General features: G+C 42.5%; 1 protein-coding gene across 2 annotated transcripts in view; it reads left to right on the top strand.

Annotated features, from left to right (window-relative positions):
• The first annotated feature begins 9,689 nt into the window (after window positions 1-9,689).
• The window catches only part of BMPR2 (bone morphogenetic protein receptor type 2), a 201,816-nt gene continuing 194,523 nt past the window's right edge, over window positions 9,690-16,982 (top strand). The window contains exon 1 of one of the 2 annotated variants that reach the window (XM_073807380.1): window positions 9,690-11,036. In XM_073807380.1, the coding sequence (XP_073663481.1) occupies window positions 10,961-11,036 (76 nt within the window). In that variant the 5' untranslated portion in view covers window positions 9,690-10,960. The remainder of the gene's footprint in view (window positions 11,037-16,982) is intronic. The other variant, XM_019939102.3, reaches the window with a different exon arrangement.

Genomic DNA, 16,982 nt, shown 5'->3' with positions numbered 1-16,982 from the left:
CCTGACCAGGGATTGAACCTAGGTCCCCTGCATTGGGAGCGTGGAGTCTTACCCACTGGACCACCAGGGAATTCCCCTGAGTTCCTATTTTAACTGGTAATTTTGAGATTTGGTAACTTTGAGATTGAACTAGTCTAAAGGCTCATTCTAAACCAGTCTCCATCTAGCAGTCTGAATGATTTGTGCAAGATGCATATTTGATCATGCCACTCCTCTGTTTAACACCCTTTAATGGTTGCCCAGCACTGGTAGGATAAAGACCAAATGCTTAACACAGTCCATCACCTATCTCTTTTGCCAGTGTCCTCTAAGCTCTCAAGAACTGGTCACACAGGTTGTTTAGATCTTCCAAAATAGCCAGTGTCTTCCCATCTTTGCTCAAATTTTACTTTCTCAACAAATCTTACCCTATCATATTTTATACTATTACCTGATTGACCTCCCTACTCCAAATTCAATCACTATTAACTTGTCTTCATTTTCTTTTTCCACAGTACTTGGCACCTTCTACATACTAGATACTTTACTTATTTTTCATGTCTTTTATTTACTGCCTGCCTCCCTCTGCTAGAATGAAGTGTCAAGAAGACAGAGATCTTTGTGTTTTATTCACTGATGGGCACATAATAGGTGCTTAATACATATTAGTTGAATAAATGAGTAGATAACACTTTTAGTACAGATTTGCAAGTAACAGACTTGTAATTCTGACAATCAGGAGTTGATTAATATGGGACTTCCCTGGTGGTGCAGTGGTTAAGACTCTGTGCTTCCAATGCAGGGGGCATGGGTTAGATCCCTGGTCCGGGAACAAAGATCCCACATGCCTCGCACTGCAGCCAAAAAAAAAAAAAAAAAAAGTTGATTAATAATAAAGTTGAATAAAAGGAGAGAACAAGATTAAGGGTACGGGGACTTCCATGGTGGTCCTGTGGTTGGGACTCCTCGCTCCCAAGGCAGGGCACCCGGGGTCCATCCCTGGTCAGGGAACTGGATCCTGCATGCCTGCTGCAACTAAAGATCCCTCATACCGCAACAAAGATACCACGTGCCACCACTAAGACCCAGCTCAGCCAAATAAATAAATAATTTTTTAAAACTAAAGAAAAAAAAACAAGATTAAGGGTATGAACCCTGGACTGAGTTGGGAGATATGAGTTCAGTGTTTGCTCCTCTTTTGTATATACATTTGAGTAATTGCTTTTTTGGAAGTGTGTGTGAAAATAAAATAAGGATCATGTATAATACCTTAGCCATAGACATGGCCAACCCAGACAAATTTACGTAGTAATCGTGTCTCTAAGCTTCCTTCCTCTTTCTTTTCAATATCTGGTTTCCTTTTGGACAACTCGCAAACCCAAACAATCAATATCCTCATATTCTTTTTCCTCCGAAAGATGTTTTCTAGATTAACTGTTAGAAAGAAATTATGTTATCAACTAACTCATACCAAAGGTATACATGATTATGAGATTAATATGGGGTAGGTGGAGGTACCTAAAATTTAATAAAGGAAAATGCCTCTATTGAAAAAACAAAAATTTTGGAATTCAGGCACCGTATAGACATCGTTCATAACTGTATTTTTTAATATTTATTTTTATTTATTTGGCTGCACCAGGTCTTAGTTTCTTAGTTTCTGCACGTGGGATCTTCATTGCAGAGTGCAGGATCTTCACTGTGGTATGTGGACTCTTAGTGCAGCATGCATGTGGAATCTAGTTCCCTGACCAGGGATTGAACTTGGGCCCGCTGCATTGGGAGCGTGGAGTCTTAACCACTGGACCACCAGCAAAGTCCCCAAAACAGTTGTTTTAAATATAGCAAACCATTTTTCTGATTTTAAAGGCCTTGCATGTTTATTATTATTATTTTTTAATATTTATTTTTATTTATTTATTTGGCTGGGCCCGGTCTTAGTTGCAGCACTCGGGATATTTGTTGTGGCATGCATGTGGGATCTAGTTCCCTGACCAGGGATCAAACCTGGGACCCCTGCATTGGGAGCGCAGAGTCTTAACCACTGGACCACAAGGGAAGTCCCTTGCATGTTTATTATTGAAAATATTTAAAAGTATAAAAAAGGAAAAAAATATTCATACAGAGACAACAATTTTGTTTTGATGTCTATTCTTCAATAGATAGTATGTATTTTTTTAATAGCTCTTCTGTGTGTGTGTATTATTTTTTAAATTAATTAAGTTTTGGCTGTGCTGGGTCTTCGTTGCTGCGCGCGGGGCTTTCTCTAGTCGCGGGGAACAGGGGCTACTCTTCCTTGCGGTGTGCGGGCTTCTCATTGTGGTGGCTTCTCTTACTGCGGAGCACGGGCTCTAGGGGCGTGGGCTTCAGTAGTTGTGGCACGCAGGCTCAGTAGTTGTGGCTCGTGGGCTTTAGAGCACAGGCTCAGTAGTTGTGGTACATGGGCTTAGTTGCTCTGTGGCATGTGGGATCTTCCCGGACCAGGGCTCGAACCTGTGTCCCCTGAATTGACAGGCAGATTCTTAACCACTGCGCCACCAGGGAAGTCCCAATAGTATGTATTTATACAGAGAATTATACAGAGAATCTTATATACATATGGTTGAGATAATATATTATTTACATTTAACATTCTGATTTCCCAATTTAACACTGTATCATGGTCATGTCCTCATGCCATTAATTATTTTTTGTAAGTACCATTTTAATAGCTCTATAGTATTCCATTCCTTTTATGTCATAATTTACCCAACTGTTCCTTTATTGTTGGATATTTGAATTATTTTCAACTTGTTACTACTATAAATAACATGACAGGGAGTTCCCTGGCCGTCCAGTGGTTAGGACTCCGTGCTCTCACTGCCGAGGACCAGTGTTCCATCCCTGGTCAGGGAACTAAAATCCCACAAGCCATGCAGTATAGCCAAAAAAACAAAAAAAATGTGATAGATGTCTTTGTCTGCCTTTCTGACTATATCCTTAGGGAAGAGTCCTAGAATTTCATAGCTGTTCTTTTTTTTCCAACGATCTTCTTTTTTCTTTTTGTTTGTTTTTTCAACAATCTTTATTGAGAACCTATTCTGTGCTAGTTACTGTACTTGTTGCTGGGGATAGAGTGATAAATAAGAGATCATCCCTCTTTTTATGCTGCTTACAATCTAGTAGGGGAGAAAATGAAAGCAAGTAAGCAGAACGCAGCCTGACAAGTGCAACATTAGAAGCTTATAAAAGGTATAGAGGTAACACAAAGAGGGAATAATTATTTCTGTTTGGGATTTGGGGTCAGGGGAATCCTCTTAGAGGTAGTACTGTCTGACCTGGATGTTGTATGGTGGGCAAAAATTAATAAGACAATCGGGGAGAAAGGGCATTCTTGGCAGATATAAGTTCAAGTATAAAGGCATAAAGGTGTGTTTGAGGAACTGTAAATTCTTTGGTAGCATAGAGCTCCTGAGAGCAGAGGCTTTGACCGCTTTGCTTAATGTATCCAAAGTAGCACAGTACAGAGCCTGGAGCACAGTAGACAATAAATACTTGCTGAACAAAGGAATGAATGAGAGGAGCTTGGACTTAGTTTTGTACTTCCCATTGGCTGAACCTAACTGGAAGCCAGTAGGCAAGGGAGTCTTGGAAATTTCGTTTGTAGGAGTCAGTCTCTGAACAAAGAAGAGAAGGGAAGGGAGTGGAACTGAGAACAAATAGGCAAATTATCTACACCTTTACTATGGCCTATTAACCTTGTATGATGTGGGGCATGCCTACCTCTCTAACTATGTCTCCTATGCTCCAATAAACAGTCCCCCTTTTCATTCATCAGACATACCAAGATTGTCTTAACTAGTTCAGGGCTTTTGCTTGTTTCCTAAGCCAAAAAGGCTCTTCTACCAGATCTCTGCCTTGCAGAGATCATTCTGATAGAATCCTTTTCATCATTCAAATCCCAGGTCAAGTGATACTTCCTCAAACAAGCCTTCCCTGGTAAGTTCTTTTAAGGTAGAATAGCTCTCCCTCTCATATTGTCTCTCCTTGCTAAAAGGTAATGTGGTAAACGTAATCTAAGGTGACCCCCCAATCATTCACATCCTTGTAAAATCCCTTCCCTTGGAGAATGATGGAAACTATGACTTGCTTCTAATCAATAGAATAAGGCAAAGGTGATGGGATGCCACCCCCCATGATTATGTTATGTTATATACAACTCAGTCTTAGCCGATTGGAGCAAGAGAGACTCTCCCTGTTGGCTCAAATGAATACGCTACTATGTTGTGAGAACAGTTATGGAGAAGGCCACATGGCGAGAAACTGTAGAGGCCTCTAGGAGCTGAGAGCAGCCCCTGGCAGACAGTCAACATCTGAATGAGCTTAAAAGGAGATTCTTCCCCAGAGAAGCCTTTGGATGAGAACACAGCTTGGCTGACGCCTTGATTGCAACCTCGAGAGATTCTGAGCAGAGGACCCAGCTAAGTCGTGCCTGGACTCTTGATCCATGGAAACTGTGAGATAACAAATATGTGTGATTTTGAATTGCTAGGTTTGTGTTAACTTTTTAAACAGCAATAGAAAACAAACACAGGTAAGTGCCATGAAAGCATGAGAGGAAGGAACTTGGCTCCCTTGTTCCTTTCTATATCATTATATCTAGACTAGTGAATGGCACATAGTTCAATAAACAATAAACATTTATTGATTATATAAATGAAAGAATGAAAGGATGGATGGGGGGATGAGTGGATGAACTTCAGCTGGATGCAGGGAGAGGACAGGACTGGATCCTAGAAACATGGCTAGTGGCTATAGGCTAAGGAATACTCCTTTCAAAGGGAGAAGTGAATCCACTGGGCAGGTATTGATGTGGTTCAAGGACTACAGGGAGCCAGGAGATCTGATATCCTGTTTTAAGATTTCTTTTATTATGTGAAACTTATTTTTTTAAAGAAATTCTAAGCCTTAGCAAAAATTTTAACCATATTTTAGTGTAGCTTAGAGAATAAAGGAGGGGTCCTGTTGCTACTCTTTGGAGGAAAGCAGAGCTCAGCGTCTTGCATTTGCAAGGAAAAGCTCTTACAATGTGTCAGTAGAGAAGTCCAGACCAAATCACGTAAATCTGTGGAAAATGTAGGTCCTCCTCCTCTAGGATTGGGATCTTTCACATGCTTAGGGAAAGGCTGTGTTCTCCTGCTGTGAGTCATTCAGGATGGGAGGTTCAGATGATTCTATTTTGTTCTTAAAGGGAAGGGTTACCCCAGAAGCTAGGCTAACTAAAATTTCAAAAGTTATATAAAAAGAGAAGGAAGGAGATGGGACAAAGATCTAGGTTCCAAAAGCAAAGGTTTTTGTTTGTTTATTTTGTTTTGTTTAAAAACTTTGCTTATTTCAGAAAGAGAGAGACTTAAGTTTGCTTTTAGGTCCAGAGGGTGAGGGGGGTGGTGCCAGTCTCCAATTTAACTTTCCTTATACTTCACATCAGGGTTTTCCCCTCTCCCTACAACTACAACTTAATCTTACAAAAGGAGGTAATGCCATGTCCCATAACTCAGTTAAATCCTAAAGGTTAAATCCTAAAGTTTCTAAGCAGATTTTTTTTTTTTTTTTTTTTTTGCGGTACGCGGGCCTCTCACTGTTGTGGCCTCTCCCGTTGCGGAGCACAGGCTCCGGACGCGCAGGCTCAGCGGCCATGGCTCACGGGCCCAGCCGCTCCGCGGCATGTGAGATCTTCCCGGACCGGGGCACGAACCTGTGTCCCCTGCATCGGCAGGCGGACTCTCAACCACGGTGCCACCAGGGAAGCCCCTAAGCAGCTTTAGGTTGCCTTCTGTTACTGGACCATGAAGGGTGTTCCAGTGCTAACTTCTGGGCATCTGTATTGTTTTTATTCTAGAGTTAAGAATTTTTCTTCGACACCACCGCTTTATGATGATAGGCTTTTGTTCTTAAATGTATTCATTATCTCTGAGCCCAGGCAACTCCTATTAGTCCTCAGAGGACATAATAGGGTTTCTGACTTGGTCCGTATTCCAATCCTTGTTCTAATAATCTACTGCCAGTTCCCTCCTAAAATCAGGGCCTTACTTTGCTTTTGCAAGTCTTCCACCTCAGAGGAAAGATATAATCCATGAGGAGCCATACCACCTAGTGAAGATCCATCAATCTTCGAGATGCTCTTGGTCTGTTCACCAGGATTTCTGTGTTGCTCCCCCCATTTCCCAGTTTCTTACACCAAAGTTTTTCTCGTATGTTAGAAAACCCTCCTATACTACTTGTTGGGCTTTTGGTGATTAGAGTACTGGGGATTGACTTTCCTTTGGGCACCATGGTAGTTATTAAAGTTGTTCACAAATTTTCATGTCCTCCTACTTCTAGTCACGTGGGATAGAATTACATTTCCCTTTTCTCTTGAGGTCAGGTTTAGCCATGTCACTTCTTTGGCCAATAAAGTGTGGGTGGAAGCATTTTAATGGCTAGAGCAAGACACTGTAGACTAGCAATTAAAATTTATGATCCCTATTGTGGCAATCTTGAAAGCATGTATCTCAGTGAAGCCTCCAACAGTCTGGGGACTTCAGTGACTACAATGAGCAGAGTCCATGTAGTGGATGTTGTATTGAGTTCCAAGATCCACTCTTTAGGACTGAAACACCACATCTCCCAACTGCTGGAAATATTGGTGGCTGACAGCTCTCAACTGGGTCCCTTTCTGGAGGGGTTGCTCTTGGCTAAAGAGAGCCCTCTCACCCAAGGAGCACCTCCCTTCCCTGGATGCAGCCCACGTCCAATGATGGGTTGACGTAAGGGTATAAAGACCTAGCCCCTGACTCAATTTAAGACAATGTTGAATGGCCATCCTAATGCCAGAGCTCCCTGCAGAACTGGCTGAAGCCTCAATTTTGTAACTGTGCTGCAGTTCAACTTCTCCCTCTGCTCAATCTTGTGACCCACAGTCTCCAGAGATTGTTCTTGAGAGCACTACCCCAAAACCTCCTAGATGCAAATCTGTTTCAGGGTCTGTTTTCCAGTGAACCCCATTTGTGATGGGCTTCCTAATGACTTGTATCAAACATACAACGTGAGAACTAAACCTTTGTTGCAATAAGCTGCTGAGAAGTTTGTTACAACCCAGTTTATCCTAACTAGTACAGGTAACAAACTTGCCTGCCCTGCCAATCCTTTGTTCTCACCAGAGTTTCACTTTTATTGTCTGTCTTGTCTTATTGGACAGATTGATTGCCAAGTTCTAGTTTTTCTCTGATGTTCTTTCTCATAGTGAGTGAACAGCCATGTCCCAGATGAGCTATTACAAGTGTCAACTACAAACTGGCACTCGCCATTGGCACTTGCCATCTACCTCTACAAGGATTAAATCAGGTGCTTCCGCAGCTGCTGATTTTCAACACCCCCTGAAAGGAGTTCAGGGTGGAGAGCAGAAATGAGGTTCTCTGTGCTCTGGGAAAAACTGGCAGAATGGGTCTTCAGATTGTTATTTTCAGGAGACGATTTTATGAGCCCAATTCTTTTATCTAGTCATATCTAGAAAAACACTAAAATCCTTCATGGTGACGACTGCTCCTTGTGAATAGCAGAAACCTTCTGTAAAAAAAATATGGGCTTAAAAAAAAAAATATGGGCTTGATTACATGTATGCCCCCTTCACCAAAATCACATATATACTGACCTTTCTCCCTGCCTCTTTGGAGCAGTTTCTCAGAGCTATCTGGGATGCTATCTCCCGGGCTGCAGTTCTCATTTTGCCCCAAATAAAACTTAACTGGCAACTCTCACGTTGTGCATTTTTTTAAGTTGACACAAGGAACAACAGAAGAGGGAAGAGGGTTGTATATCTAGTTGTCTACTAATTATTCATACTAAGTTGGTGGCATAATTTTTTTCATATGAATTTCCTAGGACCCTTTCTTCTTTTCTATATAACTTATACATTTATATGTCTAAGGGTACTTCTTAGGAAAATTTTTATGCAAATAAAAAATGAGTAATCAAGTAGTTAATCCCAATTTGAGAAAGAAAAACAGTATACTACCAATTAATAAACTTTCTACACCTCTAACATACTTAAATCCTATTGCTCTGAGTGCTAGCTCTTATTTCTTGAAAGTCAAATGGTAAAACAATACCAGTTCCTTATTTTGGGCCTTTTGGGCAAAAAAATTAAATTAAATTAAATTAAAATATATATATACATATATATAGTAATAAAGCTAGTGAATCAAAGTATATGCTTTTTTTTTTTCTTTTTAAGGGATTTTACTACAAAGAAAAACTTCTCTCTGCCTGAAGGGTAAACAGTATAAAAATATTTCCACTAAAAAGAGTCTGAGAATTCTGAGCTGGTATTACCACAACCCCTATAAGATATTTAGTATGATAACAGCAACTAGTGTAAGGAATGTGAAGATTTATTTACATCAAGTTCAGATAAAGAGATAAAAGGGGACTTGAATAAGCAAGCAAAGAGTATGACTTCAGGACTGTATATTTGAAGGTATCTTTGAACTGCCCTTAGCCACAATGAAAGACCAGCGAAACCAGTCTTCAGAATAACCCTTCTGCTTAGAAGGAGAAGGGAAGGCTAGACTTCACCTCTAAGATCGCCCTCCCACGCAGATTTTCCACCTCGCAGCTAAGAATTAAACCCAGACTTCCGATGATCATGGCGCCAAGCACGTCACCTTCTCCCTCTTCCCCCAGCAAAATCCCACCCAAGTCGACCAGATCCCTCAGGAGTGTGTAAGAGCTTCAGGGCGGGGGTGGGGGAGGTGGGAAGGATTCCCTTCCCCAATCGTGGTTGCTTGGGGTTTTGCAATTCAAAAAAACCCCTACTAAACAGATCCTCTCCAGATTCAAAGGAAGCTTCTGTACCAGCAAGACCTGCTCTTTTCCTCGGATGCGTAGACCCAACCCCACTCTTTACCTTGACGCGGCGACTCCTCACCGCAAATTTCCTTTCAAATGCCCTAAAAAGCCCCTAAGGCCCCCAGCCTTTGTGACTAAAGGCCCACCCTCGAAGTGGAAACAGCGCTGCATAGACAGATATGCACAGACAGCGGGACAGCGAATACAATTGTAAAAGAATGAGTTCTTTCTGGCTTTGCATCCTTTCAAATGTTCAGTACTCCTTTAGCTAAGGAGGGTTACGGTAATGGGTGCTTGAGGGAAGCAGGACACCGATTAGCGCAAAAATATCAATATAGGGGGGTGGTCTTTCCAAATTCCGGCTTTTGTTTGAGTCAGTGAGGGTAGCCCAAGGAGGCCAAGGTCTCCGGTTCTGCGAAAGGTGGGTCCTTCCCAATTCTTTGGGCTACGGACAGGCAGGCGCGGGCCCCAAGAAACAAAGGGGGTTGTTCTGTCCTTCGAGGCTTTACTCGAGTCCCAGAGGAGTCAGAGGCTAAATCACCGAGCTCGGAAGAGTTTGCCAAAGGCTGGACAATACATGCGGCCGCCCTCTCTTAAGCACGCAAATCCCAAGCGTGGACGTCTGGTAGGTGTGTGTGAGTGTGAAGAAGAAAGGCCAGTGCTGTCCATTGCGGGCTGCCGGCCCCGCCGTGCTCTGCCCTCAGCGGCTGTGCTAGGGCCGCGGAGTCCGCCTCAGTTAGCCCTGGAGTGAGGGGCGGGGCCGGGCGGGGCCGCGAGCGCGCAGGCGCAGTGCGGCTTCGTCGCGCCGCTGCAGCCGCCGCCGCCGCCGCCGTCGCCGCCGCTGCGGCCGACGCCCGCGCTGCACCACGGGCCCGAGACAGACTGGGCCGGGAAGAGCCGGAGACTGAGGAGGAGGCGGAGGCGGGGCGACTCCGGTGACCGGGAGCGCCGCAGACTGGCAGCTGCGGCGACTCCCCCCTTTGTGTCTGGTCTGCCCGGAGCCGCTGGAAGTGCTTCCCGGAGGGGCGCGGGGTGTCTGCCGCCTTGCTGCCCACCCCCTCCCCAGCCACCTACATCCGCCCTCCCGCCGCCCCCCACCCTCGGCCCGCGACGCCCGAGCTCCGCCCGGAGCCTAGAGCTGCGGGAAAGCTAGGAGGCGGCGGTGGCGGCGGCGGCGGCGGCGGCGGCGGCTTCCTCGGGAGGGGGGGGTTGTGATTCGCTCAGAGGAGCCATTGACGGGAGAAGACAAGGCTTTCACAGTGGAATTTACCTCAGGCAAGATGGAGCGGCAGCAATAAAAAAGAGAGAGAGGAGCGCACCCGGGAGGGCTAGAAGGGGCAGCCTCCCGGCACCTCCCCTCCGCCCGCTGTCTCGGGGAGCTCGGGGCCCAGCCTGAGGACCCCTCCCCTCCCCCGCTTCCCACCGCCCCTCAGCCCTCCCGCCGGGACCTGCCGGACCCTCGTAGGATTGTTCCGCGAAGGCGTGAAGGCCGTGGGTTTGTCCATGGAGGCCAGCACCTTTTTCGATCCAGTTGAGGAAGAGGATTTGCTTTGCTCGAAATTGGAGTAAGGGAAGCACCGAAGCGAAACTTAAAAGGAATCTTGCCCTGCCGGAGCACAGGCGATGCGCCTCGGGCCGCCGGTCGCCGCCGCCCCCCGCCCGGTTTCGCCCTTCCCGGCAGTCGGGAACTTGTGCTGATCCTCGGCGCCCCTCGAATCCCCGCTCCCCACCCCTCGGCACCCTGGATATGTTTTCTACCAGACCTGGATATTTTTTTGATATCGTGAAACTACGAGGGAAATAACTGCGGGGCTTTCTTCTTGTCTCCGTGCTTCTCCCCACAGACATGCCTTCACTTTGGGGGGCCGAGGCACCCTGTCCTGGGCGAATGAACACCCGCAGCCGCAAGGGAGAGAAATGAAGGAAATTTCGGCAGCGGAATGAAAGCTCTGCAGCTCGGTCCTCTCATCTGCCATTTGTCCTTTCAAACTGCATTGTAATACGGGCCGGATAAGACCGACGAGAGCGAGGACTAGCCTCCCGGCCGCGTTTCTCCGCCCTCGTTCACTTTCCGTATTTCTTTTCTCTGCTCTCCTGCTTCTTGGCTGGCCCAGGGATGACTTCGTCGCTGCGGCGGCCCCGGCGGGTGCCCTCGCTGCTGTGGACCGTCCTGCTGGTCAGCGCTGCGGCCGGTGAGTAGCCCAGGGTGGCGCGTCCGGGCCACTTCTCCTGTGGTTGGCGGGGGAGGGAGCCTGCAGAGGCCGAGGCCTGCGCTCGCCTGTCGCAACGCGGCCGCCGATCGCCCGGTACCTGCGCGCCTTTCCCAGTCCTTCCAGGGAACTAACCTTTCACGTTGACGTGTAGTTTCGAATCCCCGCACCTCGTATTCCCCACCACTTCATCCCACCCGCGCCGGGGCGGGGGGGGAGACACATTGGGTGTGGTATCTTAACATTTTTAGCTGTGAGGTAATGCAAGGATTAAAAATAACATTTTAATCACCAGTGAACACTGTCTATTATGAGATCTTTGGAAACAGACCTGTAGATTTTTTTTCTAATATAAAGAAGCGGATTTGGCTTACAGTAAAAAGAACATCAACTGTAGAACGTATACTTGAACCTTATTTTTAGATGTAGATCACTCTTTGAGAATCCATATTACTTTCATTATTCCAAAATGTTCCCGAATGAATTGAATAAATAAATGTTGAGGAAGGCAGAACTGTGAGATGCTTAGTATGCTGTATAATATTGTTAATTGTTATTATCGTTAGTATTATTTTGTTCCGAAGTATGTTAGTAATAATATTTTCATCTTTTCAATCTGGACAGTCGTATTTTATATGCTTTTGGAATTACTGCTGGGCTTAGAAGTATTTTTGGTAGCTTTTCACTTAGTCATCTGGCATCTATTGACTTTCCTGTCATTGAGACAACTTTGACCTCACATCAGACTTCTAGGAGATTTGAGTCCTGAAAGTTCTTTTGACATTTTACTGAAGCTTAAAGGGAAATGGTAGTCATCCTTTCCTTAGAATATTTTGATTTTAGTTCTCAGACACCTTAGGAAAAACCTCGTTTCATTTGCAGTTGCTTTTCAAGCAGTCTTTTGGTGATTTGCTTTTAGAAATTTTGGGGAGTGAATCATACATATAATTCTTAAATTTCGTTTAGGATGGCCAAATAGATTATACATCGAAAAATGAATAAAGGGCAACATAACACCTTTCCAGTTATTTTTTCTTCATAAGTGTAATATTCACTTTCAGTAAATTTTTCATTGCAATGTTAGACACGGACAGTGTTTATTTCCATTTAAAAAGTCTGCATTGGGAAGATACTGAAACAGTTTTTGAACTTTCTTTTGTGCTTTAGATATTGTTGATTAATGTCTATTATGTTTGTGATAGTTGTGTTAACATAATTTGAACTTCTGAATTGAATGTATTTTGACACTGATATTTTAATATTCTTAATCATTACAATTCATTTTGGGGTAAAAGTGAATGATTTTTCTCTGGAGTTCTTTATATTCTGTTAGCTATCTAAGTTCTCTAGTAGTAAGCCATGTGGTCCCTGTATATGAAGAGAGTAAAAGGCGTTAAGTTCAAGCAGTCATTCTAAGAGGAGAAATCTCAGAATTAGACTTGTTAGTGTTCTTTGTTATTCTTGACCTTTTTAGAACATAGATTCTCATTTATTGTTGACAGGCTTATCATTTTGTGATCAGAACTGATAAAATAAGAGAAAGAACAATTGACTTAAAAATAAACTTGATATCTATTTGGTAAATAAAATATTAGAATAATGGCCCTTAAAAGGGATGGATTAAAGTAATCACTGTTTAAAAGTGATTTTAGCCATCTTTTTCTTTACTGTTACATAGCACCAGATGCCAAAATTTGTGAAATTGGATTTCAGAGCTGTAACAATAATAATAATAGTATTTATTGAGTGCTTGCTCTGCGCCAGCAACTGTCCTAATAGCTTTACATGTATTTTCTCATTTGATTCTCATGACAGTTCTTTACTCCAGGTTCAGTTATGCTCCTTTTATAGAGTGAGTGAAGTATAGAGAGTTTAGATAACTCACCACACAGTCAGTAAATTGTGGAGCTAGAATTACAGTCTGTTCCCTTACCTATCACATTAATGATGACAACAACTTCTCACTCTAATTGGGAACATGAGAGAGTTAGTGTCTTCACCAGATTAGCCTTTGAAAAGAAGCAAGGACCCTTGACAGGATCTTGGTACAGCACTGGTCGCGCAAATGTCATGGTTCTAAATGTGTAAGACTTTGCCTAATATTGGAGTGGCTAGAGCAGTTTCATTAAGTGCAAGGTGGCTAGAGAGGGCTTGTGTGAATTTGGGTTATATAGATGCAGTGATATAACTAGACATGTGCAAATGGTACAGCTGAACGGGAAAATAATACTGGAAGACTGATATCACATCTCTCTATGGGGTCGTGGATAATCCTCTATATCTTTTGAGTCCCTCTTTCCCACTTACTCTATTTAGTTCTTGGATTCCTTAATTCTAAGAACAGTTAGTATGCAAAAATTAGAATTTATAAAAAATATGTGCTTGTTTGGTTTATAAATGATTTCTTTTTTTTCTTTTTTTTTATGGTCTGGAACAGGGGCATGAAGCTGAACTTGTTCTTTTTTTTTTTTTTAAATATTTATTTATTTATTTAGGCTGCGCTGGGTCTTAGTCGCAGCACGTGAGATCTTCATTGTGGCATGCGGGATCTAGTTCCCAGACCAGGCATCGAACCTGGGCCCCTTGCATTGGGAGCAGGGAGTCTTACCCACTGGACCACCAGGGAAGTCCCATGAATTCTTAATTTTAATAAAAGGATACAATATAATGTAATACTTAATTTAAAGGTCAGCTTCTGTTTAAAAAAATTTTTTTTTGAAAAAAAAAGGTTGCCAAGCTTTTTATTTAGATTGTAGTGGTTACAGATAACATATCTAATCCTATATCCTGCCCCACCATGTGCTGCCCAATGAGCAGACTTAGCTACTCTTTTCCCTCCAGTCTTAGTTCTTGTGTTCATCCTTCTTGTCCTTCTTGGCATCCTTCTTGGCCTGGGAGGCCAGGGAGCCCATGGTATTTCGAATGGTCTCATTGGGATCCCTACCTGGAAGCTTCTCCAGGACACTGAAGGAATTCAGCGTCCTGCATCATGTCATAAACGTTTTTCTCCTTGGCTGGCTCACATGTGTCCATGGCTCAGTTGTCACCCATGTCAGCTGATTCTACCTAGTCAATGTCAGTTGATTCTTTCTGCATTTGAAATAATTCACTTGACTGGATTTCAGTTTTACATACATCTCTTCAGGAACACACAGATTGTCTACAAAAGCTATCGTGACATGTGGGTTGCTGTAGTGGTGGTATTGGTATTAGTGTGTGTGTGAAATGTGGGGAGAGATGTTTATTCTAGCTTTCCTTCATTAAAGGCCAACTTTCTTTAACAGTGAAGGAGAAGAAGTTGAATATTGGTCTCTGGTGGGTAAATTCTAACTATAAAAGGTACAGAGTAAAGTCAGTATAAATCAGTTAATTTTATAACTGGCCATATCACTTTTTTTTTTAACTGAAGTATAGTTAATTTACAATGTTGTGTTAGTTTTTGTCGTACAGCAAAGTGATTCAGTTATACATATATGCATTCTTTTTCATATTCTTTTCCATTATGGTTTATTACAGAATATTGAATATAGTTCCTGTGCTATACAGTAGGACCTTGTTGTTTATCTATTTTATATATAGTAATTTGTGTCTGCTAATCCCAAACTCCTAATCTATCCCTCCCCCACTGCCTTTCCTCTTTGGTAACCATAAGTTTTCTATGAGTCTGTTTCTGTTTTGTAACAAAGTTCATTTGCATCCTATTTCATATTCCACGTGTAAGTGTTATCATATATTTGTCTTTCTCTTTCTGACTTACTTCAGTTAGTATGATAACCTCTAGGTCTATCCAAGTTGCTGCAAGTGGTGTTATTTCATTCTTTTTTTAAAAAATAAATTTATTTATTTATTTTTGGCTGCGTTGGGTCTTTGTTGCTGCGTGTGGGTTTTCTCTCTAGCTGCGGCGAGCTGGGGGGGGGGGCTACTCTTCGTTGCAGTGTGCAGGCTTCTCATTGCGGTGGCTTCTCTTTGTTGCGAAGCACAGGCTCTAGATGCATGGGCTTCAGTAGTTGTGGCATGTGGGCTCAGTAGTTGTGGCTCGCAGGTTCTAGAGCACAGGCTCAGTAGTTGTGGTGCACGGGCTTAGTTGCTCCACGGCATGTGGGATCTTCCTGGACCAGGGTTCAAACCCGTGTCCTCTGCATTGGCAGGCGGATCTTAACCACTGCGCCACCAGGGAAGTCCCCTCAAATAAATTCTCTTTAAAGAAATTCTTTGTAAGGAACTGGTAGATGTAAGGTACAAGTTTTCTACTATGGCGTGCCTTTAAGAGTCTGTATGATATGTCAAGTTACATAGCAATAAGATGTTAGGGGAATTATTACCAGAAGAGCTAATGTAAAAGTTTACATACATACCTAGAGTCCCAGTGTCCAACACTGTCCATCAACCTTGCCTTGAGCATATTAAGTAACACTTAAACTTCATTACACATATTATCAAGCTATAATACAAAATTAGTGTAATCATTCTCACCTTAAAAGTGTTGACTGTGAAAAAAAAAAGTGTTGACTGTGGACTTGATGGAAGAATTATGGAACATGATAAAGTATTGTGCCAGAGGTATTGGCCATAATAGTTTTAGATGGAGCTGGATGTTTGGGGGAATAGAAGGATCGTATGCACACATATCTCTTTCTGGCAATTCCTCATCTGTATCTGGAAGGCTAGATGCAGATGGCAATGAGAAATTTCAGTTTGTTAACGCCAGAAGGTCTTCTCGTTTATCTTTCAAGACAGTTTTCCCTTTAAAATTTCAGTGTCAAAAATATACTTAATAATATACCTTCATTCTGTCCCAGCAATTTAAGTGCAAAATAGCGTGATTTAGAGCAAAACATGACTGAACAAAGGACATAGTGTGTCATTTGCATATATGTATATATGTGTATGTATCCAATAATCCAAACCCCTAGTTCTTTCATTTAAATGAGGAAACAGTTGACTTTTCCCAACATTATTGATCTTTCTTCAGTCTTTGCCTTTGTAGACAAGAATAGTCTATGAACCAAGCTATATAATTGTAATAGACACTCTAGGCCAACCTTTTAGGGAAAGCTTTGTTTTTGTATTTTTGTTTTTCTTTGAAAAGTAAAGAGAAAATACTGTTAATCCCATAACTCCAACACTGTATTTTATTTTGGTGTATTTACTTCTAACTTTTAAATAAAGTTGTGTATATTTTTGTGTTGGTGTGATTGTATAATTTATTAATTATATTTCAGACTGTTTTTTGGGCCATGCCATGTGGCATGTGGGGTCTTAGTTCCCCAACCAGGGATCGAATCCGTGCCCCCTGCATTGGGAGTATGGAGTCTTTTTTTTTTTTTTTTTTTTTTTTTTTTGGAGTATGGAGTCTTAACCATTGGACCACCAGGGAAGTCTCTACATTTCAAACTTTTAAGCATGGAATAATATGTCACAAACAGTAACTGTGTAATATTCCATTGAGTGTATTTGTTAGTATTTACTTGATTCCTGTTAGGAGATGTTTAGCTTGTCTTGGTTTTCTTCTCTTGATAAAGAGTACCATATTGAATATTTTGTGCATATGTCCTTCTTGTGTTTTGGTTTATTTCTGTATTCTCATCTTGATCTATCAGCAGCATGACTCAGTTTGATCATTTTTTTTTTCCTCCTTGAAACACTTGCTTCATTTGTGTTCTAAGATACCACACTCTTGGTTTTCCTTCTGCCTCTCTATCTCCTTTGATAGTTCTTCCTTATGTCCCTCACCTCTAAATGGTTTGTTGTCCCAGGACTCAGTCCTTGGTCCTTTTCTCTGTCTACACTTACTCCTTTGGTGATCTCATCCAGTTTCATGGCTTTAAAAATAACATCTAGAGGCTGAAAAGTTTCAAATTTATTTCCATCCTAAACTTCTTTCCTTGAAATAAAGTTGCGTGTAGCCAGCTGAGTGAGTATTCTGCA

This window comes from Tursiops truncatus, chromosome 7 (genome assembly GCF_011762595.2).
Source record: "Tursiops truncatus isolate mTurTru1 chromosome 7, mTurTru1.mat.Y, whole genome shotgun sequence".
Lineage (NCBI taxonomy): Eukaryota > Metazoa > Chordata > Mammalia > Artiodactyla > Delphinidae > Tursiops > Tursiops truncatus.
This window is presented reverse-complemented; position numbering and strand designations above follow the sequence as displayed.